The 27,428-nt window shown below is 38.8% G+C and overlaps 1 protein-coding gene across 2 annotated transcripts in view; it reads right to left on the reverse strand.

The window, feature by feature from the left end:
- LOC131166089 (uncharacterized) overlaps positions 1-24,000 on the reverse strand; it is a 63,519-nt gene extending 39,519 nt beyond the window's left edge. Inside the window, exons 1-4 of one of the 2 annotated variants that reach the window (XM_058124347.1) lie at positions 23,486-24,000; positions 22,124-22,511; positions 6,277-6,483; positions 5,863-6,105 (exon numbers count right to left, since the gene is read on the reverse strand). In XM_058124347.1, the coding sequence (XP_057980330.1) occupies positions 5,863-6,105; positions 6,277-6,483; positions 22,124-22,511; positions 23,486-23,592 (945 nt within the window). In that variant the 5' untranslated portion in view covers positions 23,593-24,000. The remainder of the gene's footprint in view (positions 1-5,862; positions 6,106-6,276; positions 6,484-22,123; positions 22,512-23,485) is intronic. The other variant, XM_058124346.1, reaches the window with a different exon arrangement.
- Positions 24,001-27,428: the final 3,428 nt, after the last annotated feature.

The following is a 27,428-nucleotide window of genomic DNA, read 5'->3' on the forward strand; positions in this document are numbered from 1 at the left end:
TCAGGAAGAGAGATAGAACAACAGAATAACAAGGAGACACTAGTCTACCCACGAAGGCCGAAGCCAAGTGGTAATGAAAAACTCATACCCGAAGCACCAAGAGAGTCAGAACTATTGGCAGCTCCGAGCAACCAAGAGCCCAACCAAGAAGCTCCCAACAACTCAGAACAGGCAATAGCACCTACTCCTAATAAATATGATGATATTGACCTGCCCATTGCTCTTTAAAAACAACCTCGTTCATGTACTCTTCATCCAATTGAAAAATTTGTGTCCAATAATACCTTGTCCACGGGATACCGTGCCTTTACCTCTAACCTTGACAGGGTCAAAATTCCAAAGAACATTGAGGAGGCACTTGAAATTACAGAATGGAGAGAGGCTGTAATGGAGGAGATAAGGGCATTGGAAAAGAATGGAACATGGGAGGTAATGAATTTGCCACGAGGAAAGAGACCAGTAGGCTGCAAATGGGTGTTCCCTATAAAATACCGAGCAGATGGGACAGTTGAAAGATACAAGGCTTGGTTGGTTGCAAAAAGGATTTACTCAAACCTATGGCATCGATTACACAAAAACCTTTGCACCCGTGGCAAAGTTGAACACTATCCGAGTGCTACTATCCCTAGCAGCCAATCTAGACTGGCCACTTCCACAACTCGACATCAAAAATGCATTCCTAAATAGTGAGCTGGAAGAAGAAGTGTACATGACATTACCCCCTGGATTCAATAAAAGGGGCAAGGAAAACAAAGTTTGTAAACTAAGAAAGTCCTTATAAGGACTCAAACAATCTCCCAGGGCATGATTACAAAGGTGATAAAAGGAGAGGGATAGTGCCAAGGAAAGTCTGACCATACTATGTTTTTCAAAAAAAAATGGGAAGAAGACTATTCTGATTGTGTATGCAGACGACATTATGCTCACCGGAGATGACATTGAGAAAATGGGAAGATTGAAGAATGTTCTAGCCAGAGAATTTGAAGTGAAGGATTGGCGGCAAATGCGATACTTTCTAGGGATGGAGGTAGCTAGATCAAATAAGGGAATTAGTGTTTCACAACGAAGATAAACCCTTGATCTCTTGACCGAAACAGGCATGCTAGGTTGCAAACCAAGCGACACACCTATTGAAGCAGGAAAAAGAACAAAAAATGTTGGGAAGCCAATAAATAGGGAGAAATATCAAAGATTAGTCGGCAAACTAATCAACCTGTCACATACCAAACCAGACATAGCTTTCGCAGTAAGTGTAGCAAGTCAGCATATGCAATCTCCAAAAGAAGCACACCAGGAAGCAGCCTTCAAGATCCTAAGATATCTAAAGGGATACCCAGGGAAAGGCTTATTGTTCAAGCAAAGTGAACAAAAGGAAGTGGCAATATTCACTGATGCTGATTGGGCTGGATCTACAAAGGATAGAACATCCACGACTCGATACTGCACCTTTGTATGGGGAAATCTGGTCACTTGGAGAATCAAGAAACATAATGTTGTAGCAAGGAGCAGTGCAGAAGCAGAATTCAGAGTTGTTGCTCAGGGAATATGTGAAGGATTATGGCTGTGGAGGCTATTGGAAGAACTACATGCTGAGTTAGAGTTACCTATCAAGCTGTATTGTGATAATAAGGCAGCTATCAGTATCTCTCTCAACCCCGTCCAGCATGACAGAACCAAACATGTGGAAGTTGACAGACACTTCATTAAAGAAAACGTGGAAGAAGGAACTATTTGCATGACATATGTCCCTACTAAGGAGCAGATTGCAGACACATTCACCAAGGGACTACCTCGGCAACTCTTTGAGGATTTCATTGGCAAGTTGGACAAGATCAACATCTATGATCCAACTTGAGGGGGAGTGTAGAAATCACTACAGTTTAGGAGTCATGCGTGATCTCTATAATTAAGGAATGATTCTTGACTGTCTTCTTTTAGGCATGTTCAGAAGCGGTGCTGGTCAATAGGGATTTCCGTGATTCTTATATATTCCTTTATTCTAGGATTTTATTTCCTTAACTTAGCTGCTGATTACATGTTATATAGTAGGGCATATTGTACAGTTTTTTATGTGAATATACGAAGCAGTATTCTTACAGTTTCTACGAGTACAAAATAAGTTATTTGGTTTACTGGGAGAGAGCTGGCCAAAATTCAGTGGAGGAATTTGTGGCTATTTCATTCGTGGGTTTTGGAAGGAGAGAAGAGAGGAAGCATTATGGAAATGTGCTTTTTTTGCAGTGTTGTGGGGGTTGTTGAAACATAATGTACATATTTTTTGGGAAGAAATTTGAATTTTTTATGGTTTGGGAAAAGGTTCATTACCTGGTCACTGTGGCGTGTTTGTCATAGGCATTTCAATGGAGTGAGCTTCTTCGATGTTCAATGAGATTAGCACATGGCTTAATTATGCAAGCTGAGCTGTAGTTTTTCTGTTTGTTTCTTTTTCTTTCTTTTGCTATTTTTTGTATTTTCTTTCTGGTTTGTCCCAGATTTTCTATAGAGGGATGTCTTATTTCTCCATTTTTGTATATTCTTATCTATTAATAAAATTTCTTTTTGCTATTAAAAAAATAAAAAATAAAAAAAATGCAGACAACCTATGCAAACCAAGAAAATTAGTGCAAAGTGCAGCATTACCCACCCTAATGTCTTCCCAAAACTAAATGCAATTCCCATTACTTACAAGGGCTCTCAAAAGAACCCCTTGGCCTCATTAGCATCCCATGAATTACCCTGCATGCCAAATTTACTTTTAATAACCTTGTGCCAAAGGGAAGTCTCCTCTAAGGCGAAATTCCAAGGCCATGTACCCATCAAAGCAATATTTTTAGACACCAACTTACCAGGGCCAACACCCCCATCACCCCTTTTCCTTTTTAGACCTACACACAATCTCCAAACTGAACAAATGATCCTTTTTTTCCCCATCTCGGGAAAAATAAAATCTCTCATAACTCTCTCTTCTTGCAACTGTCCCTGGAAATTTAAAATTAGATAGAGTAGAGAGGGTTTGTAGAAAGACAAGCCTAAATAAAAGTGATCCTCCCACATGGAAAAAATAAAACACCTTACAACTGTCTATCTCTTAGAAACCTTGTCCAGCACCGGATCTCAAAACCCAACAGACCTAGGATTACCACCCAAAGACACTCCTAGATAAGTCAAAGGCTAATTTAGGATACCACTAACCCGCTAAAGAAGACAACTCCAAAGACCAAGAATCATCCAAGTTTATACAAGCTATACCACTTTTCCCCAAATTTATTTTAAACCAAAAAACCTCTCAAAAAAAGTTGTAAATGGTGAGCACAATTAAAAAGATTCCCTATGGGATTATAATTGGGGTCTCACGATGGTTTACTGTCTCATGCTTTCGCCCTTCCATCACAATTCTCTAGTTCGACTGTTTTCATGTTTCTAGTTAGAAGTAATGGTGGGGGTTTGCACAATCCAGATCGAAGGGAAGTCCTTCAAGGCAAGATTGGATAAGGTAGGGAAGGTCGAAGCTTTGTTCATTCTTGAGAAGAACCAAAAGTGGGTTCATCTCTCTTCAAGAGCTGCTTCATGGTTTTCAAGGATTCTAGGCTTTTTTGGCAAGTGCAGCAAGGGATTTCGAAGGTTTCAGGTGGATTATGTTGATTATTGGATGGGGATTCACGTGACTATCATGGAATTAGGACATGGATGGAGGGGTAAGAAGTATTCCTTTTTTGTTCCTGAAGGATTGAAAAGGGAAGGGTGGTCTCAATTTGGGGATGCCTTCGTTGCTTTGGAGAGTTCATGTTGGTCAAACTCAAATGGAATAGATAGTAAGAAGTTCTACGGAAAACACTCTTTGGAGTCAAGTCATTGTTGGAAGCGCAGGCGACGGTAAAAGTCGTTTAATCTCTATGAATTTGCAGGAAAAGGTTTGTGCTCACTACAGGGGAAGTCGCAAAAGGTAACTTCTCAAGTACAACTGATGGTGTTGAAGGCAATGGTATTGACTAAGCAGTGGATAGAGGTGACTAGGGTTACTAGTGCGGACCATGGGAAGATGAAGGCAGAGGCATCTAGGTTCCTTGCATGGAAGATGGACTGACAAAAATATAGTTGTCTAGGCCTGGCTTGTTATCTATTAACATTGATTTGCACTGGCTATTCAAAATAATAATAGCTTATTAAACTCTTTTGAAGGGATTTTTCGTTAAGGAGGCCCAAAAGCAAGTTTTTGTTTTTAAAATGGGGTTGGGCAGCGAGAAAGCTAATACAGAAGAGCAGATGGGCCACTCATCTGGGAAGGCCCAAGAGTCTTTACAACCCTCTGAACATAAAGGAGGCTTACGCCCATGATTTGGGATGATACGGGAGTTCATTGTCCTTCAGAACATCATCATGTCGATCAGTGTCTTTCTACTAATGAAGTACAAGGTGAGCCGACTTTGTGCTCTTCTTTGAATAATAGCTTTGACAGTCATGACAAGGGATGCTCTGCAAAGAGTAAAGTGCAAGAGACAAAAGGAAGAGAAAGACCTGATAAGTTTGATGTTTCTCCTCGGCTGGAGGAAAGTGGCATTAGGGGGAGCTTAAGGAACGTTAGGGGGGGAGTCTAGCTAAAAGAATTTTATTTCTTATGAGTTGGAAAACCAGGACTTCATCTCTAGTTTGGTGGGAAATCAAGCTAGAAAGAGAGTCTGTTCAGATAATTCAAGTGGTAAGGTGAACACTCATCAAAAGAATATGCAGATGGGTTGTAAAGGGAGGAAATTTAATGAAGAAAGCGAGAATTATCTACTGAGAAAACACAAAAAATAATGAAGAGGGGATCCAAAGGAGTATTAAGTATAGTGGAAGATCCAATCGTTGAGAGGGCAAAGTTGAGTATGGAAAGTAAGAGATGGGGGGAGATGTTTCAGATGAGGATAGCATAGGGAGTAGTGATTTTGAATGCGAAAAAGGTCTACTTTTGGACCATATTTAGGAACAGTGTCTTCTTGATTCTTCTATTGATCATCTCGAGGATCTATCATACATGCTGCCTCTTCCTTTAGAAGGTATTAATATGTTTGAAAATGACAAAGATAATAAAAAGGTTTAAGGATGGAATTCTGCCTACTCCTATTCAAGACGAAATTCATGGGAAGGATTTTGACACTCAGAAGTTATTGGATGACTTGGGCCTCAAGTTATCTGATCAAGGAGGTACAGAAGCCAGGAATGATGGTGGCAAGTCCAAACCCAACACACCATAAAGAAGCCATATACTGAATCTTTTCCCACACCAATCAACAATCTAACTTCTTCCCAGAAAAAGTCCATACATTATACATTATGTTCCAGCCATAAACCCATAAGACTGCAAACTTGCCACACTTCCACAGATCTGCCCTATCCTTCCTTCTCCCAAAGCCAGCAAATGATTCCGCGAAATAGGGGCAAACCCAATCTCTTCCATAATACCAAACAGTTTGTTCTATACCCTCCATGCAAAATCACAATGCAAAAAGATATGGAAAACTGTTTCGGAATTCCTATAACAGAGCACACACACAATTATCCTCAATTTCAACCAAGTGCATCAATTATCCCCAAGTTCATAGACCTGACCCTATTTTCAATACTTCGAGAATTTCCCTCGCTTTCCTACACTCCTATAACATCAGCATTATGGCCATTAGATCAAAACCCTGCTTCAAGAGCTTATATAATATAACGAACTCTTTAACTTATTTTTATTCGATTGATACAAACAAACAAAATTGCAATTGTTACAGTCTAAAATCAGATACTTTAAAAGTTGAAAGAATCGGTTCAGAAAAGATAGATAAAGAAGGAGACAAATAGATATGCTCATCAAATATATAAGATAACGATACTCACCGCTATGAAATGTGTAATAGATGGACGATATAACACAGCTTTCCGTGGGTTAGATGGCAAGGTAGGATCAGTAATTTCCTGTGAGTAGTTAATGCGACTAGGCCCTGAGACCCCATTCTGACCAATGCTAGTACTAGCTCCACCTGAAGGAGAAACCCTTGACTGGTAAAATGAGCCACTGGGTTCCCACTCTAGACATTGGAGCATTCTAAAAGTGTCAAGAGTCAGCTCTGAGAACTTGACCTGATCAAGAAATTGATAACAAAAGGGGGAAGTTCACACACATTTCAATTTAGTGCACTAAGTAATACAATATCAGGAAACAAATTATTGAAAGAGTTCAAATAGAGACAATATATGGTATTGTCCTTATTGGGAGTCCAAACTAAAAAAGAAAGAAATGGGGCAACCAACCTCATTAAAATGGTAGCTGCACAATATTGCATCTCGTAGTCTTAGACTTCTCTTTGCTATGGATGCAGCAACATGTGGAAGAGAATCTGGATGAGGGTCTAGCACGAGACTGTATCTCAAAGGCCTTGTATTCATAAAAACTGAGTCAGCTTTGAGAAATTTAATTATTTCCTGAACCACCATCTTCCATTCCTTAAAGTCAGTCTCCTGGAAGCAAAATAATTTCAAAGTCATTCAATCAATCAACAAGGGAAACATATTCGAGAAAATTTCTTGCCATACAAAAAATTCAAATAAGCAGAAGCACTTTTAAAGGCTCTCTTGTGTTTTATAAAGAGAAAAAGGGTACACGTTTATCTTATCACACACCATAAGGCTTGTCAATATTATACGCCCACAAAACCAATTCAATTTTATTTCATTAATATCCATAAATTCATTATTTAGAGGCTCGGGATGGGAATATTAAGGAAATGATACACTAGATGAGAAGATAAGGTTGCATGAGTAACATTATACAAAAACCATACCAACACCGTAATAAACCAAAGCAGGACCATCAGCTCTTTTCATACTAAAATAAGTGTTGCACTGTCATTGGCTGGATATCACAATGCTTAACATTGCTATCCATTATGCATATTCATAATCTCAAAAATGACCCTTAAGCAAAGTATATGGGTTTATGTAGCAAAAACATGCATTGAATGAATCCAAATCTAGAAAAGACCAATGGAGTACCCAACAATTGTTGTCGACTTGAAACTTAAGCAAACAAACATGACTCTATGAACCTCGTGTAAAAGATTTGGTTAAGGCCAATACACAGGTATGTAGGGCAATGGACAAATACACAGAATCCACAACTCAATTGGTATAGCCAAATGATATCATGTGCATGTTAAATCAAGAAAATTGCTTGTGCTTTGTGACAGAACTACTTCTAACCAAATGTTTCAAACTATGTTTTCTCTTTCATATTTCAGTCCAACTGGACAGTAGAAAAAAAAAATAATCTGAAAGGTGAAAATTATGCAAAACAAGACGGTCCAAAATAGAGCGGACAATGATAAATTATCCAAATCCACGAGCAGAAATACAAATAACCTTCAATGTTGCACATAACTGCAGCATAGAATTTTTCCTCCACTGGGAACCATAGCATAGGCTTTCTTTCAATCATGTCACCGCTCTCTAGCTACTAAATTGTGCGCCAATAATGCACATGAAGCCTTAACATTCCCTCGCACATGCAGCCCAATTCCAGGTGGAAAGGTAAAGAAACAACGATTGGCACCTATTAAGAGAGATAATATTAACGTGGTAAGAAGAAATGAACCTAAAAATCCCCAGCAACACTAGCTCCAACACCAAATCAATTCACCACTTCTACTAAAGATAGTGGACAAACAGGAAAATAAGACATCTCCTTTCAAAACTCTGGGTTACTCTAGAAAAAGTAAAAAGGGAAACCAAGAAAAATGCTATAAAAAACCCAAAATAATCAACAAGCCCTATCAATTCAACAATGAAAACCAATCACACTGAATATATGAAAAGCACATCCCCTTGAAGTTCCCATTACCCACATACCAAAGAGAAGTCAAACAGTGAATCTCCTCCCAAACCAACAAAAATGACTTCTTTCCTGAGAAAATACGCGCATTTCATTCCATCCACAGACCCTAAAATTACAGCAAATAGAGCACAATTCCATAACTCTTTACCTTCCTTTTCCCTGCCAAGACCGACAAAATGAATTGCCAAAAACTCCTCTGTCACTGGACAAGCCCAATGTGATAACTATATCCTTTAGGCCACGGTAAATTTAAACTACTTTGATAATTTAGCATGACTTGCTTTGTTTTGCATTAAACAAATTCAAACTCGCCATGCTATTCATTAATTGTGTTAACTAATATTGGGAAGAATTCCATTTGACTTATTAGTGGTAGGAGGGGCTTAGAGAAAGCAAATTATGAGGGATATGGTAAAACATAAACAACATAAGAGTTGGGGCAAAAATAGGGAAAAAAGAAACAGGGCATGTTGAAACCAAGTGTGGACATGGCAGCACTACAAGCCAGCAGCAGCCACTTGGCAGCTCTGAAAACCAGCAGCCGACACTTAGAGATGGCAGCACTGCAGGACCCTTGTTACCACCAGCTGCTACAGTCATGCCATGTTTCTAGCCTAGAAGGAGGCACTTGGCAAGCAGCTGGCAGCAAGTAGCTGCTGTCTTGACCTTACCAGCCCTGCAGAGCAGCCTCAACACAGAAAAGAATACTACAAACTCTTGCTGTAAACCCTACTTCTGGAGAGAGAGAGAGATAACTTTGCATAAAATCAACAAAATTGATTGCAAGGAGCAGTTTCAGAGCAATTAAAACAAAGCACACATACATACAGAGAAAGAGCATTTAATGGTCTCCTAATATGTAACAAGTTGTCAATATTGATCCTGTTAAGCACAACCAGCCAGAGAAAAGCTTTGATTTTAGGGGGGACCTGGGCCTTCCAAATAATTTAATAGAGAGGAAAAGAAAAACAAGAGTTAGTCAAGAACTCACATAAAGACTTGCAAGAATAACCCTGATAGATAAAAGGACCAGGAGGAGCCAACTATTTTCATACCTTTGTGAAGGGGCCGTGCGGTGCTAGCTAAAGCACTCTTGCTTAACTAGCCAGCCTATCATTTACCAACATTCATCCACGAAACACTTTCATTAGCATTCAATCAAATGGCAGCGGAAACAGTAAGCAATCATGAAAGCAGTGGCAAGCAATAAACAATGAATCTACACAATTCATTAACAACACCTCTGTTGACAATGTGTGTTTAGCAACCATATCCCTATAAATCTCCGGTCTCCTAAAGTGAAATCCCAAGAAGGTAAAGGACCACCCAGCTCCACAATAAAAGAAGAAATAAATCCATCCTGTCCTAAGCTCAAACGATTAGGCAAGGAAAAGAGGTGAACAAAAGTACAAAAGAACATTCCCCACCAAAGGTCTTTCCAAAAGCAAATATTGCAACTCTTGTCCAAGAGAAATTTAGTATGGGGAATAATGAGGGAACAAGTCAAGGCCAAAATGCCTATATCACAAAATGGCCCTATTTCTCTCTCTCTCTCTCTCTCCCTCTCCCTCTCTCTCCCCGTCATGATACTATTCCTCTTTTCCCGACCTTCGTTTGCTGCGATGATGTTTGGTTTAGGATATGAAATCCTTTTGTTGCGGCATGCTCCTCAGATTTACGGATTCGCAGGGGGGCTCAGGCACTAAGTTTCATTTGTCATTGTCAGTCAACTAAGTAGGGCCGACTACTCTTTGACTCTGGTTTCTGAGTTACAGTAGCTAACGGGCAAATGCGTGTGTATTAGTGCTTGCTCATAAGAGGATGTCCTGGAAGTCCGTAGGGGGGATAATAACTTTTTTATAAGTCTAGGAGACAATCAGAGTGATCTTCTTTATATAGGCTATTTGCGCTTAACGATTTAGAATATGTTGCCAATAACCGGGTATCGAGAAGAGTTGGATGTTGTCAAAATCAAAGGAAAATCCTTTGATCTACGTTTGGATGAGGGCGAGGGGAATTCATCTCTACTTGTGGTTGAGAAGAATGTTACTTGCAACAGACGAGTGAGATTATCAGAGTTTTAGCAAGGGTATTACAAACTATTGGTTGTCGATTAGGCAGAAAAAGGTGGGAAAGTTTCTGAAGTTAGGGTTGGGCTGAATCGCAGCAGGTCTTCTGTGTTCATTCCTAGTGACGCAAAAGGTGAAGGGTGTGAAGCTTTACTAGTGCTTTCTGTGACCTGGCGAAGGAGATACGAAAAGATTTGGGTGAAATAGTGGCAGAAGGATTCATATAGCCAACCCCACCTAGTGGGACTTAAGGCTTGGTTTTGTTGTTGTTGTTGTTGTAGTAGTTGCAGAAGGTCGGCCACATTTCAGATCGTCGAGGCTGGTCATGCTGGAAGGTAATATAGATGGAGTCAAGGGTCGCAATCGTCAAGCCCTCTCTAGAGGTCAAGTTAGGGCCGCCAATAAGGAAGAGAGGTGTTGTAGGTGTGGCGGTATGGTTCAAATGAAAAAAGCTGAGATTTCGAACTCAGCAGCAGTCACTGTTAATCAGCCATAAATCGCAAATGTTCAATCGGAGAAGAATGTACAGAGTCCAGCTATATAGAGTTTCGAAAGGAGCATGGAAGCTAGCAGAGGTGGGCTAGGTTGTGCTTGGGGAAGACAAGCAAAGAATATTGGGTCAGGGGGGTTTGTTTCCGTCTTGGACCTAGACCAGGTTATGAGAAAGGAGCAATTTCTTTTTTAACTAAGTTAGGCAAACTTATTGAACAGGCCCATAGTCTTGGTAAAAACGAATTGGGCCATCCTTTGGAAACAAAGGAGGTTTCTTCTGAGTTACATCATTCTCAAATAGACCATCCATTTAAACAGGCCCATTGAATTATGTGGACCAGGCCCAAGAGGCTGGTGTAAATGTTCAAGGAATTGTTCAGGTCTCAATTAGCGCCCAAAGAGGGTCCTTCCAATGGAGTTTCTAAAGACCAAGGATGTTTGGCTGGGAGTGATGGATCAAAAAGAGAGCACTTGCGTGAAGCTGTTATGGAAGGATCCTCCCAGCAAGAGCAGCAATTACCAGAAGGTGGAGGTTGGGTTGAGGAATATGAGAAATTTCCTGCATTTCAAACCCAGAATTCTCCCATTAATTGGTGTTGGCAGACATAACAGCTATGCGGTACAACCAATACAATGTTCAGTTTCAAAGCAGATTCTTGAAGACCAAGAGGGTTTGCCATATTCATTCAAAAAAAGCAACAGTACTGAAAGGGTTAAAGAGAAAGAAACGATGAAGGAAAGTCTTGCTTCAAACAATTCTAGAGTTTTGGTCGATGATTGTGTTCTGGAACAAGAAGATGCTAAAACAAAGGTTTACAATGGTGACAGTGTTTTGGGTAGGATATTTGATGCCTCAGACCTTAAGGCAAAGGGAACTAGCAATCCTAAGGTTTATACTCATCAGAAGGTTGCGCAAATGGGTGCAGATATGAAAAAAATGTTCAAAGAAAAAAGAGCACTCTGGTGACATAGTGCCAATGATTTAAAGAGGAATTTGGAAGGAAAGAGAGTTATTGTGGAAGACATTAATGCTAAGAACAAATAGGCAATTCTTGTGATGGGGTTAGCAAAGGAAAGGAGGTATAGAAATGGGGGGATTTATTAGAGAATGAAAGCAATGGTCTAAGTGAGTTTGATTGTGGTGGGGTTTATTATTGGATGAAACTAGGGAACAACATGGATATGTTTCTGACTCCAATGATGGTTTAGGGACTTATCATATGCATACCCATCCCCTTTGGAAGGAGTGGAGATGGTCTCAATATTTGAAAATGACAATTGGTTAATGAGTTGCAGCGCGAGGACAGTATTTTACCAACACCACTGGAGGAGATTTCAGGAAGGATTTTGAAGTTCAAGATCTCATGGATATATTGGATTTAAAGTTTTGTGATCCTGGGGGAAAGGGAGGTTATCTTAATGGGTGTAAAAACAAAGCTTAAAAGGGTCGAAGGGAGTTAGCTAACTTGAAGAATTCGCTGAACTATAAAGGAAAAAGGATTGAAGAGGGGGTTCCTTGTTTAATCATTATTTTTTTCTTTTTATTTTTTAAAATTTTTTATTTTTTATTTTCTTTTTGTGGGATGGACTTCTTGTCCTCTTTCATTGTAATTTCTCTTTCTCTATCTAATATACCTTTCTTTACTATAAAAATAAAATAAAATAAAATTAGGGAATAAATCTGAGAGATGGCTTTTCACAAACTTCTTGAAGAACATCTAAAACCCAAATAAGTACCCCACCCATTCCCATCAAGTCCAAACTTGCTTTTTATAACTTTATGCCAACGGGAAGTGACCTCTAAAAGGAATCACCAAAGCCATTTGGCCAAGAAAGTCATGTTTTTAGACACTAAATTACCAAGACCCAAGCTGCCCTCCCATTTTGACTTACAAGCCACCTCCCACCTCACCAAATGACCCCTAACACCCACACCCCTGACCAAAGGAAATCTCTCATGATTCTCTCAATCCTACTTGCAACCCCGCAGGAATTTTGAAAATAAAATAAAATACAGTGGGATACTAGAAACACAAGCTTGAATGAGAGTAATCCTACCTCCTAAAGAAAAGAGAGCACCCTTCCAACCATTTAATTGCTTAGACACTCTTCTGACAACCGAATCCCAAAAAACTAAGTATTTAGGATTACCCCCCAACGGAACTCCTAAATAAGGAAACGGCCAATCCAAAGCAATGCGCCTTACCTCCAAGGATAACTCCCTAATGTGCTCTGATGGCATATATATAGCAGCAATACCGCTCTTCCCCAAATTGATCTCAAGCCCTGAAGCCCTTTTTAATATATGGAGAAGCCACAAAATATTTGAAAAGATGACCTATGATCCTTTAAAAAGAACATAGGATCAGCAAACAAAAGAAGGAAACCATTACCTCCTCCCTCCCCACCCAGAGGCCTTTCACCAAACCTCTAACCACAGCTCTATCAACCATTCTACTCAAGGCGTCCACCACTAAAAAAAATGGAAAAAGAGGAATAAGGCCCCCTTGTCTAATCCTTTCTCGTAGCCCTAAACCAAGATTTAGGCTCAACATTCACCAACACCGAATAAAACACATTAGACATACAACCTTTCATCCAACTTCGCCATCTCTCTCTAAAACCATTCTTCATAAAAATCTTATCCAAGAAATTCCAACCCACCCTATCATAGGCTTTCTATAAATCCAATTTAAAAATAAGCCCCTTCTTCTTCCTTCTCCTAATATCCTAAATGACTTCATTCGCGATCAGAATTGCATCCACAATCTGTCCCCCCCCCCCCCCAACACTTTGCGCCTTAGTAATAGCATTATAACCTTCTAGCTAGTACTTGTGTGATTATTTTATAAGCATTGGATAATAGACTAATAGAATAATCAGATATCTAGATACACCTGTTTTTTTAGGCACCAAAATTATGAAGGTAGAATTAATAATCTTACATAAAATCCATTCCTGTTTATTAAAAACCTTCATCAAGTCATCCTTAACCACCACCCAACATTCTCGAAAAAAAGCCAAATTGAATGTCCAGCCCTAGAGCTTTATCCCTTTCCATTCCAAAGACAGTAGATCTCCCTTCCTCTTCCTCAAAAGGTCTTTCTAGCCAAGCTATCTTATCATTAGTCAAAGGGTCCCACTCTAACCCTTCCACCATCAGTCTATATTCTTCTTCCTCAAAAAACAAATTACAGTAAAAATCAATGATCTCCGAGGCTATCCTACTATTTCCTAGATAATATCCCCTCTATCCAATTCTAGCTCCCTAATCAAATTTTTCCTCATTTTTCCACTTGCTATCCTATGAAAAAGTCTATTATTACAATCACCTTCTCTTAGCATTTTAAACTTCATCTTCTACCTCCAACGTCTCATTTTCTTAAAAATCACCTCTTCCAATTCGTTCTTTAATGATATTCTTTTCAGCTCCTCCTCTCACTGAGAACCACACATTAGACAGACAAGCCCTAATCCACCTACACAAATGCTCCCCAAAACCCTTTTTTACGAAAACCTTATCCAGGAAACTCCAGCTCACTCTGTTCATAAGCTTTCTCAAAATCTATTTTGAAAACGAACTCCCTCTTCTTATTCCTACAAATATCCTCTGGCACCTCATTAGCCACCAAGATAGCATCCACTACTAGGCTCTAGAAATAGTATCATTGAGCACAGCACTCAACGTATTAGTTAAGACTTTAGTGATAATCTTATACACACTAGAGCAAAGACTAATAGGTCTAAAGTCCTCAACCTTAGAAAATCTAGCTTTCTAGGCACCAAGGCTATAAATTTGGAGTTGATACTCTTGCTCAAAATCCTATTCCTATAGAAATCAATGAAAACTTCCATCAAATCAACGTTAACAATCTCCCAACAATCTTGAAAGAAGGCCATGTTAAACCCGTCTAGACCTAAAGCTTTATCTCTATGCATCATAAATACCACCCCCCTCACTTTCTCCTCATCAAATGGTCTCTCTAACCAATGCAGTTGATCAGTAGACATAGGATCCTAATATAAACCCTCAATCATAGGTCTACTATAACTATCCTCCAAATACAAATTGTGAAAGAAACCAGTAATAATAGATTATATGAGACGTCGATCACCAATGCACCTCCCATCCCCCAAACCCAGCTCTCTAATCAAATTTTTCCTCTTGTAACCATTAGCTAATCTATGGAAAAAGGAGGAATTACAATCATCATCTTTCACCCGCTTAAATTGGGTCTTTTGCCTCCAAATTTAAGAAGACCTTATCCAGGAAACCCCAGCTCACTCTATTCATAAGCTTTCTTAAAATCTATTTTGAAAACGAACTCCCTCCTCTAATTCCTACAGATATCCTCCAGCGCCTCACTAGCCACCAAGGTAGCATCCATTCTTTGTTTCACCCCTCCCCCCCCCCCCCCCCCACAAAAAAAAAAAGCACTCTAGGCTCTAGAAATAGTATCATTGAGCACAGCACTCAACTTATTAATTAAGAATTTAGTGATAATCTCATACACACTAGAGGAAATACTAATAGGTCTAAAGTCCTCAACCTTAGAAGATCTAGCTTTCTAGGCAAGGCTATAAAGTTGGAGTTGATACTCTAGCTCAGAATCCTATTCCCACAGAAATCAAAGAAAAATTTCATCAAATCAACGTTAACCATCTCCCAACAATCTTGAAAACAGGCCACGTTAAACCCATCTAGACACGAAGCCTTATCTCTATGCCTCCCAAATCCCACCCCCCTCACTTCCTACACATCAAATGGTCTCTCTGACCAATGCAGTTGATCAGTAGACATAGGATCCTAATATAAACCCTCAATCATAAGTCTACTAGAACTATCCTCCAAATACAAATCGTGAAAGAAATCAATAATAATAGATGATATGAGATGTTGATCATCAATACACCTCCCATACCCCAAATCCAACTCCCTAATCAATTTTTTCCTCTTGTGACCATCAACTAATCTATGGAAAAAGGAGGAAATACAATCATCATCTTTCACCCACTTAAATTTGGTCTTTTGCCTCCAACTCCTCATTTCCTAGAAAATCACCTCTTCCAGCTCATTTTTAATAGACTCTTCTAGCCTCCTCACTATCCGACAACATTACCTTCTCCTCCTTTCTATCCAAATGTGCCAACTTGCCTAAAAGACTAGATTTTCCAAGTTTGACATACTGAGCTCCCCCTTATTTCAAGATTTCAGTTTTTCCTTCAACCTTATTAACTTCCTCCTGAAACTAAAACCATCCCAACCACTCTCCACTTCCTCTCCGCAAGAAACCATAATCAAAATCAAAGGCATAAAAGTCGCATGGTTTAGCCACATGCTTTCAAACCTGAAACAGGTGGGACCCCTTGACACTTTACTAGACTCCAGCAAAATAGGAAAGTGATTAGTAGAAGTCCTATAAGGAATGGTATGAGAAAGGTTAAGAAACTCATCCTCACACTCACTACAGAACAAAAATCTATCCAATCTACTAGCCACTACTCCAGCACCCCCCACACCCCCCCCCCCCAACTAACCAAGTGAATGAAGGAATCCCCAAAGGAAGATCCCTCAACCAGCAATCCTCAATAAAATAACCAAACTTGAGCATACTCGCGGTAGTTCTCCCCCCCCCCCCCCCCCAACCCTTTCTTCTCTCTAGGAAATCTAACAGCATTGAAATCTCCTCCCACGATCCACCTAGGCGAACAAATGCCAAAGATAGAGCAAAGCTCTTCCCAAAAGGAGTTCCTCAAGGTAGGCCTAGAAGGGCCAAAAACTAATGAAACCCAACACTACCCCCTCCCTCTAATTTAGAATAAAACCGACAAAGAAAAATACACCATCAAACTATCCATTTTCGAAATAGAGTGCAGATCCCATAAGACAAGAATGCCCCCTGAAGCGCCTCTTGAAGGCAAAAATTCCAATCCCTACAACACCCACCCCAAATAGTCTTCACTAAGCCCCCATCTATCGATTCCAATTTAGTTTCCTAGATAAGAACAATATCAAGGGAGTATCCAAAACCTCCTTAATCAAACTCCTCTTACTCAAACTACCTAAACTTCTCACATTCGGACTATCTTCATAATCTAACACATTTAGCACCCTTCCCAACTCATCTCCCACCCCCATAATTAATTGATAACACCAATTTTTTTAATTTCTTCTAGACTTTCTTCTTCTTTCTCTTATACATCCAAGGACTCAAACCCAACTTAACCACTTTAACAACTGGTTCGAGGAGTTGTTGCAGTTCAAGTCAGTCTCTCTCACCTCCCTTAAAGCTAGGATCATGACTCTCCCCCCCATAAAAATCATCCCTATGACAAAAAGTTAACAAAAAGGCGCAGGTTAAATAGGGATGGGCAGAATGCCTTTACTCTCTTAGATGTACAAGGGTCCCCTAAAAGAAAATCCATTTTCCTAGTATGATCCTCCCCCAAAACATCAAAAAAAACAAAAAACAATGGACTTCAAAAACAAGGTAGCAACTAGGCCCATGGCCAAGGTCAAAAGGCAAGATTCCCGCACTACTTGGAGCATTCATCTAGCCACAATTATGATTAGAAGAATAAGTACCTGCTTGTGCAAGATCGGAATTCGAGTGAAGTCTATCACTCTCCATTTGCTACAAACTCGGTTCCAGAATTTCCTCCTTGTTAGCGTCACCTATTCTAGCTCTCCATCAGGATTTTTGAACAACTGATACAGTCCTTCATCCTCAAATTCAGCTCATCTGATCAACCTGAGGCTCTTTCTCAAACTTGCACATGATGCTCAACTCTTCATCTAAATCACACATCAAACTCTCTTCCATATCGCCTTCTGAAATCATGTTCATCAACTCAATATGAGCTACTGTTGAAAGATCAACTTGCTTGCCAAGATCTACAACCTCTTTATTAAAGTATTCTGACACAGGTTTTCCTAAAAGTGGACAATCGTCTGAACTCAGCCCATCCACCTCTACTTGATTCTTTTGTTGACCCTTCTCCCTCTCCAAAACGAGGCCTAGTATGCTGCAATTCTGAAGCTAGGCTCTCAATATTATAACTAATCTATTCTTAGGAATAGACATTCCGCGAACAAAAAAAAGGGTAAGTTCTTTGTTATCAAAAAATATTTAATTTATGAAAATCCTTCCGGGTTTTTTCCTCATAAAATTTCAAAACCAAATGCCAAGAAAATTGATGCAAATAGGTGTAGAATAGCAGAAAAATTCACAAATAAAGGATAAGATAACATAATAGCATTTTTAAAGCTTTATTTCCCTCAAATAACTATTGAATCCTCAACAAATAGTAAAGAAATTACTACTATGAATTTCAGTCTAGCAAATAGGGCAATTTCTATGCACAACAGCAATTTTATCCTCATATCATCACCCAATACTATCATCACCTAATACATAATGATACTTTACAAAGAACTAAGAAAACAATTAAAAAGTATCAAACCCAAGGCCCAATCGACCTTTATTTTAAGTTAAAAGTGGAAACACCTCAAATCCACACTAGCTCAGAACAACTACCTGTTTTGGCATTGTTTCAGCACAATAATAGCAGCCTTCTGCTAGCCTCTCATGCCTTTAGCAGCCATGAAGGGACTAGTAGGCACCGCAGTGTCAAACCCTCAAAACCCAAACCTACAAATCTTCACAACCCTAGCAGTCTGGAGCTAAGCTCCACAGAGAAATATTCTCCAAGAGAAAAGAGAAAAAACTTCCTAGAAAAGAAAAAATAAAAAAAATAAAATAAAATAATAAAAAACTCCTGGAAAAGTGGCTAAAGGATCCTACTTATACCAACTCCAAGGCTTCCAAGAGAATCCAACTCCCATTTTTTATGTAAGTTATAGCCCCCTCTAAAAACTACGTATCTTCTAAAGCCCAACCAAAAATAAATCCCATCACAAAAGTACCCCCTGAATATTACAAAACAAAGATTGCAGATTTGCATAAAAAAATGCAGAGAGAGAAAAAGAATCTGAACTTTTGAATATCAATATTTTGCTATTTTGAGATGTACAAAAAATACAAAACCTTCAAGGATTTGAATATTACCAAATCATTTAGCATAGCGAAAGAAGGCTCATCATTTTGAAAACCCAATAGATAAATAAATAAAAGATAACAATGGAATTTTATTTTATATTCTGTTCACCATAACATAAATGCCACTAGAAAGTTGGAAGATGGAAACCAAATCCGACGAGAAATACCTAGGATCCCGAACAAACTCATTACTCTCTCCCAAGATTCCGTATTAATAGGAATGACCCAAGGAAAAACGCAACCTAAAAAAGAAAGAATGGCATGAATACCTCAGGAGGACCCTTGGGCTTTCATGTGAACCAATCTGTGTGACGCAAACATAAACATATTAAATTCCTTTTTAAAGCAAAAAGAAAAAGAAGTCATTAAAGGAGAAAAAATACATTCAGAAAATGCGACAAGAAATCCTCCTAAAAAGAAGTAGAAACCAAAAAAACAAATGAAAACAAAAACAAAAACAAAAAAACAAAATAATAGCAAAGGCCAATCTCACTGGAGATGTAAAACCAGCTACAAGAGTCCAAAGCAAAGCCATATAACGCATCCTATCCCAAAGCAACAATACTGTTAACCTCTTGCCTATAAAAGTATGGCCATTTCGTTTGAACCAAATCCTCCTCGAAACCAAAAAAAACCACATATCTCCACAAGCTACTAGCATCGTTACCCCTACGATAACATCTAACAGGAAGAGTCAAGAAATCATCCTCTAACTCCATACAAACCCAGTTATGTCCAAATACCAAACAATATATCCCATAAACTCCAAGCAAAAGAATTGTTGAATAATTGGGTAAAATAGAAGACCTTACCTCAATGATAGGTCTCTCCCTCTATTTATAATAAATGTTAAGTACATACCAATAACCATAATAACCTTACTAACTCACATTAACTAACATCACTCTAGTGCATACTGATAATGCTAAATGACCAAAATAACCATTAGCACTCCCCCTCGAGCTGGAGTATAAATATCATATGCTCCTAACTTGTCACAAATGAATTTAACACGAGCAAACTCCAAGGTTTTAGTGAATAAGTCAGCACACTGCAAATCATACGCAATAAGCAGAATATTGCCGAATGGAGTATGACAATAAAATACAGAGTTATCCATTGCAGACCGTTGAAGACCAAACTCAAGTACTACAACACTAAATTGACCAATGCTCTAAGAGATTGCTTACCATATAATGATTTGTTGAGCCTACACACTAAGCATGACTCCTTCTGAGCAACAAACCTAGGTGGTTACTCCATATAAACCTAATCCTGAAGATCACCATGTAGGAAAGCATTCTTCACATCTAATTGATGTGAAGGATAGTGACAAGTAGTGACTAAGGAGATGAACAAACATACCAAGGCAAGTTTGGTAACCGGAGAGACTGTGTCTCCATAATCCAAACCATATCCCTTAGCAATAAGGCGGGCCTTCAAATGAGTCATGGAACCATTAGGATTGACTTTCACATTGAACACCCAGCAACAACCAACCACACACTTATCAAGAGGAAGAGGTACCAAATCCCAAGCATCGTGATCATATAGAGCACGCATCTCTTCAACCATTACAGTCGTCCACCCAAAATTAGATACAGCTTCAAAATAGATTTTGGAAGAGCAACAGAAAATGGAACACGAAGACAACAATAATATTATAACAAACAAAATTAGAAATTGGATGTGGGCACAAGTGTGTTTACCTTTCCAAACAACTATAAAAGGATCAACATTTTAGGAAGTAGGATCATCTGATAATGGAACTAGAGGTGTAGAAGCAGATGGAGGAGAACCTCCTCCCTTGAATCATCATGTGTATAACTGCAAATTGGGATGATCCAAGGGACGAGAAGGACTCAGATTGGATGAAGATGTTGGAGGATTCTTCATAAATGAATAGGTTAAGATTTGAAAGGCTAGGCAGAGGAAGGGACACATCAAGGTCAATGGAACTCAAAGACTCGGAATAGTATGGTGTAGACTCAAAAAAGGCAACATCAACATTTGCCGATGACTTGATTATATTTGCTAGGGGAGATGACTCTTCTGCTAGAATGGTTATGGATAGACTGAACCTGGTTGCTGATTGCTCGGGGCTTTGTGCTAGTCTAATTAAATCTAACCTTTATTGTGCTGGATTAAATGGTAGTGCTCTGGAGTCGATTAAGAGCGTAACTGGTTTCCCTTTGGGGGACTTCCCATTTCGTTATCTAGGTATACCATTGGCTTCCACGAGACTGAATGTGATGCATTTTTCTCCCCTCATTAACAGAATTGGCAATCAGATTAGCTTTTGGCCAGGTCACTCTCTCTCTTATGCAGGTAAGCTGCAGCTACTTAACTCAGTAATGCGAGGTGTGGAGATTTTTTGGCTTTCGATCTTTCCTATTCCTAATTCTATGATGGCTCATGTGATTAAACTCAGTCGAGCCTTCCTATGGGGTGATAAGAAGAAGTCATTGGTTGCATGGAGTGATGTATGCTTGCCAAAAATGGAGGGTGGATTGGGGGTAATGGATCTCAAAAAGTTGAAACTTGGCCCCTACTCACTAAAACCTTATGGAATATACATAATAAGAAAGATTCCTTATGGTCTAGGTGGGTTAACCATGTTTATTTAAGAGGTGGTAGTTTATGGGAGGCTATGGCCAAACATGATGATTCCCCCTTATTCAAGAAACTCAATGGCATAAAGGACATGCTGATTGTTAGATGTGGTGATAGAATGAAGGCTGTGGATAAGCTAAAGGAATGGGATGATGAGCAATATTTCCACTGTCATGAAGCATACCAATTTTGGAGACCTAAAGGGAGTATTGTACCACGGCACAAGTTGATATGGAAGAATCCATGTGACCCGAAGCACTCATTTCTATTATGGCTGGCTGCTAAAGGTAAACTACTCATCAGTGATAGATGTAATTGGGAGGATATTGACGACACATGTGTGCTGTGTGGAATTGAAAAGGAGAATGCTGAGCATCTATTCTTCAAATGCAGAATATCCAGTACTATTTGGAATCACTTAAGAGGATGGCTTAAAATGACCAGCGCAATGTCTACAATTAAGGCCAGTATCAAATGGCTTATCAAAGAAGTTAGAGGCACAGGAGTTACGGCGGTGGCTAAGAGGGCCTGTCTTACCATTACTGTTTATTGGATTTGGCACTTCCGAAACAAAAGGAGATTTGAAGGGCTAGTAACTCGTCCGGACGCTATTGTAAAAGTGATCCAAACTCACACTTTTAGAATAGTTTATGATAAATTCCCATTCCTATGTACTTGATTGTAGTTAGTTGATTACTAGGTCTTGGGAATGCCCAGGTATGGATGCATAGTGTGATTGTTAGCCTTTAAATTGTATGTTTTCTCAGGTTGTGTGTGAGCTTTGGGCTATTTGTACATATCCATTTTTTATCTTTATAATTATAATTTTCAGATTAAAAAAAAAGAGAGAGAGAGAGAGAGAGTCGATGTAAAGAATTTTAGTAAATGGCGTTGTTCCCACAATTTAATTTTGAACGCATGTAAATGACAAACTTGTTTGAACATGACACATAAAATTCAAAGGATATAATTGCAACAAAAATATATGTATTGAAAATAAATAAATAAAAAAAGAAGATTGACAAAGAGATAACCTGAAAAGTCCTCTTGCACTCATCAATCAACATCTTGAGCTGGTTTACTAATTGATGCACCATTTCCCTCCGGTTTAAAACAAGACACACCATCATAAACCTAGCAAAAAATCTCAACTGCTTGTTTGCGAGATTAAGATCTTGAAACAATCCCTCCTTGAAATACTCTCTACTCAAGATTGCCTCATAGAATATATATGACTCGGATAGATAACTAGATTCACTTGTTCGCATATACTGCCCAAAATAAAGTTGAGCAATTCGAGATGCAATCTCACCAATTTCCCATCTCTTGAGCCCTGCTTCTACTAGCTTCTGCCGATTCTCTTGTTGAAACTTCCACAACTGCGTGTAAATCTTGAACACCTTGTGGAAATAAGTATCATACCTAAAACATGGCCATAATCACAAGGTTATAGTGGGTAAAACAATCAATCAAAAAACAAATAAAAGTTCAGTATGATGCAGCTTTATTTTGTGGGGCCAGTCAGTCTTCCCCCTGTTTGGTGCTACTTTGGGGGTCCAAAGGGCTCGTCCAAGGCTGGAGTTCCAGGCCATCAAAGAAAAAAAAATACACTCCAATTCTGTCATAAAAACACAATGACAATAAAAACTGATAGCAAATGCATATGACTGCAAAATGAGGGAAAATAGGTTTCCTATTTAAACACTTATGTTAGCTTGCTAACATAAACTACAGAGAGAGAGAGAGAGAGAGAGAGCATAGACCTCCACACCATTGTCAACAGTTAAAAGGGCTAGCATGTATTTATGTAGAAAATAACAAAAAAGAATTCTAACAGTTTCCTTGGAAAATCGCACTTCATGGGAAAATGCTTTAAAAAGTTATGGAAAATGAACTATAAACATGTTTTCCACATTATTGTTAGTATTGCAATTTTTAAGCCAGAAAATAATTCTCAACTGCAGTACCAAACAGGTTTCCTTCTCTTCTTCTCCCGTTTTTCTCTGTTTTCTTAGCAACCAAACATACACAATCTTCCCAGAAAATAAAAAACAAGAAAAAAAAAATTTTAAAACGATAAAACAAACATACATGCAAACAAGGCCCTGCTTTCCAATCTTACACGAAAATATTCGGAAGTGCAACCTATCAAGTACCTATATTACAATCTCAATACCAATGCATTCTATTTATTCTCTATTCTCACCGCTGAATTATAAAAATAATCAAAATAATAAAATACTATAATTTTCACTATATAGTTTCAGAATTAAGCAGCAGAAAACGCAGAAAATGTAAGTGTTAAACACCACCCCGACAACCGGTCCACCACCCCCCCTCCCCCCAAAAAAAAGAAAAAGAAAAAGAAAAGAAAAGAAGAAAATCAAGAGAAGAACCTATTGCGTTCGTAATAAGGCGAATCCCTGATCTTGGAAAACTTCTTGTCCGCTTTATCAACCAAAGACCAGTAGGTTTCGGTTACCGGAATGTTATTCTGCGACATTTCTCGCCGCTTAAACACTTAATCATGCGCGTCTCAGCGGGATTGTCACCGGAGATTTCAGATTCCGCACGAACGAGATCGAGAGCCGGGACGCGCGGTGGTGTTGCTCAAGTGATCGGCGGTGGTGGTGCGTGGGGCCGGGCGTGAGTGGGAGCTATCAGTGATGCTGGGAACTGAACAGTGGAGGTGGGACCAAGCAGGACCTGCAAAAATGGGTGATTAAACCGGTGGAATGGCGTTTGACCCGGACGGAACTGCGGGATTGGGTAACGAAACGCGTTAATGCTCGGCCAACGGCGCACCGGCCATTCTAGCCGAACCATATGGAATTACATGTTCCAGCTCATAGAACGTAAAGAGCTGGCTGTTCAATTACCCAATATCCGCAAAACCAAACTCCTAAAGATTTGCTTTTTTTTTTTTTTTTTTTTGGGGTAAATAAGGGTTCATCATGCAACCATAGGACAAAATCATAGCAAAAGGTAAAGATTAAAATTATGCTTACAAATCAAAAGATGAAAAGGGGGAGTTCTATAAATTTTTTTGGGAGCAACTAGTGCACACATGAAGCTACATAGCATATAAGGAAGTTTCAATCTCTTTTGATTAAACAAAAAATAACAAACTTGAAATTAATTTTTTAAAGTTTAGATGTTGATTGATTTTTTGAGGAATAGCATTTTCTATTATTGATGTTATCGACTATCCTTTTACAAAAAAAAAAATTATCAATATTTTGCCTACTACTAGGGGTGAGCATAGTCCAATTTTAACCGAATTAATCTACCAAATTTGGTCGATTCGGTTCAATTAATAATTCGATTCGGTTCGATTTTATAATTTGGTAAATTTGATTTTTAATTTTCAGTTCAATTATGGAGAAAGTGAATTTCGATTAACTGATTTAACCGAATTATAAATAAATTAATAATTAAATATAAATTGGGGTTCCCGCAATTTCCTAAATCCATAAAATTCTCAAACCATGTAATTAATTTAATAATTAACTATAAAATATTAAGTTGAATTTTGAAAGCATACAAATTATACAATCATACTTTTTTTCATAATTAATTATAATTTGATTAAATTAAATTTGGTTAACCAAATTAATCGAAAATTCGATTTGATCAAATACGGTTTGGTTAAGGAATGTAATTCGGTCGATTCAGTTATAATGGAGAGTTAACCAAAAAAATTTGGTTAATTGACCAAACCGACTGAATGCACGCCTCTACTTACTACTTCCCCCTTTGCACTGATCAAGGCCTTCATAATAGTGCTTCGATTTGGTAGGCTAAAGTCTCCTAAATTTTATTCCTTTCACCATCAATAGCAGCTGCCACACTCGTCAGATTTAGTGCTTCCTAAATAATGCAAACTGAGTTTTAATTTTTTTGTTTGAAAATTTTACCATTCCTTCCCCTCCAAATTAGTCCATGAAAAAACAGTCATCGTATTAACAATGCAGTCGAGTTTTACTTTGCTCATATTTAGTTTGTCCACCTTTTTAAGAAAAATCCACAATATAGAAAACCTTGAAGTCTTGAATGCAAAGGAGACACAATCCAGATTAGCGGGCATGTCCTCTCTAAGCCATGGGGTAACATCCGAGGACTGCTCTCTAATGGGTGGTGCAGCAAAACGTGTTGGGGGCAACTACACATCCTTAAGAGTCACCCTTGGTGCTCTCATCTCATCCGAAATCTGTTTGTGCTCACTCAGAGCCTCTCTGGAAGAAGACTCTCCCTTTGGCGTGTCCTGGACCCTCTGCCGCTTGGTAGCACATCGTGGCAAGTGGCCATGCTTTGAGGCAGCTCGAGACTTCATTCGTAGAGGCATTGTGTAACACCCCGAACCCTAAAACCCGAGTCCGGTGCATTATACCTTATAAAATCCCTGATAATCCATAATCCATGATATACGTAGCAGAAAACATAAACATAACCTCCATATAATATAAAAACCTCAATCAATAATGCCAAAGTTTACTAATTCCTATATATAATCCACAGTAATCATCCATCACCTGCATTTCCATAAATCTACATAACTTCCAAAACATTTCAGTATTTTCACAATCATTCCTTACTCAACAGCCTTAAAGCATAAAAACATAAAATATAAATATTTGCATTCCCCAAAGTATTATCAGTATATACCCTTTCTTTTAATACTTCTCAAAAATTATAAAAACCCTCGAGCTCTTAAAGCCCGACCTCGAGGATGTCCTGAAAAAGAAATACATTTATATTCGGGTGAGACACATCTCAGTAAGGGAAAAAACAATATATTAAAATAGTGTGTGACTAACATGAGGTATATAAATATCATTTTAATATCATTTGCAAACCATTAATATAATATTGAAATCATTCTCTGAACCTACCAATCACATGCAAAGGTTTAACCCACGAGATTACCCGAGTATAGGGGTGATTACCCGCCCATACAAGTAGCACCCCTCTGCTCTGATACTTAGGCAACCCAAAGGTCACAGCTAAAACATACCAGGGCACTCACCTTACTCAGTAAGCCCTCAAGTGAGAAATTAATCTGTACTCACACAGTTCATAAAATAGTTTACTGGCAAAGGTCCTAAGGATAGGGAAATTTACCCGCCCATACAAGTAGGTTCCCTCTACCCTAGTACATTATGCGGCTACTGTCATATCTGTGGCTACTAATGCACTCGCCTTACTCAGCAAGCCCTCTGGCGACAGGTACGCCTCGCCCAATCGTAATATGTTCTACGTACATACATACTTCTAATATCACAATGCATCATTTTTTCTATCATTATTCAGTCATACACATCTGTTCATATTCATAGCTTAACATTGCATTGCATTTCACTTTAAGTGACTCTTTCCCATTTGTATCATTCATGTTTAACATTTCATTTCATTGCATTGTCATTCCATTGTCATTTCATTGTATAACGTTTTCATTTCATTCCTTCGTACTACAGCTAATCTTTAGCCATCATCAGTTAGTTCACATAGAAAAGTGCTAGAATCTGCTAACACAACTCCTTTTAGCTGTCATCAGTTAGTCCACATATAAATGAGCTAGATCTGCTAACATGACTATCTTTCAACTGTCTTACATTTACATGGTTGCATTTAACATACACAGGCAACATTGTCCATGTAACGACCCGAAGAACAATGGTATTAAATAATAAAAAGGGAGGGAAATGGAAACAGAAACAGAAGGAGGCAGTAGGTTTCGTCGACCAATGAGACATTGCACTTTGGATGGAATAACCCGGAAGTAACACACAGGGCCTTGTCGATGAACACAGGGATTTCATAGACGAGCGCATAAGGGGACCTCGTCAACGAAGCCACGCCTCGTCAACGAGAAGATACCGAGAAGGGTTTTTAGGATAGTCTGAAATTCGTCGACGAGGGAAGAAGTTCATCGACGAAATTATTAAAGGACTCATCTACGAGGTGATGTGTCTCGTCGACGAATCCAGTTCTATAAATAGTGAAAACCCGGATTTTTGATGAAAATTGGCGCAAGAAACCTCCATTTTTTGACTCTACGCCCCTCTCCCCTTCTCTATTCGATTTCGACTCTATTTCTCGCCGGATTGAAGATCTGAGGCCACCACGACGTTCCTGGCGAAGTTCTCTGCAAGTTTGCAGGAGTTAATCGTGGGGGAAGTCGGTTTGAAAATCATCCCAAATTCAAGGTAAGGTATTTTTTTTTTTTTCAGATTATGTCTTCCTTGTAGTTATAAGAAATGTTGTAGGCAAGAAAATACTAATGTTTTGTTCTAGGGGATGTTATTTTTAGGGTGTTAAGTGGAGGACCCTGCGGGTGTA

The sequence above is a fragment of the Malania oleifera genome, chromosome 10 (assembly GCF_029873635.1).
Source record: "Malania oleifera isolate guangnan ecotype guangnan chromosome 10, ASM2987363v1, whole genome shotgun sequence".
In the NCBI taxonomy this organism is placed as follows: Eukaryota; Viridiplantae; Streptophyta; class Magnoliopsida; order Santalales; family Ximeniaceae; genus Malania; species Malania oleifera.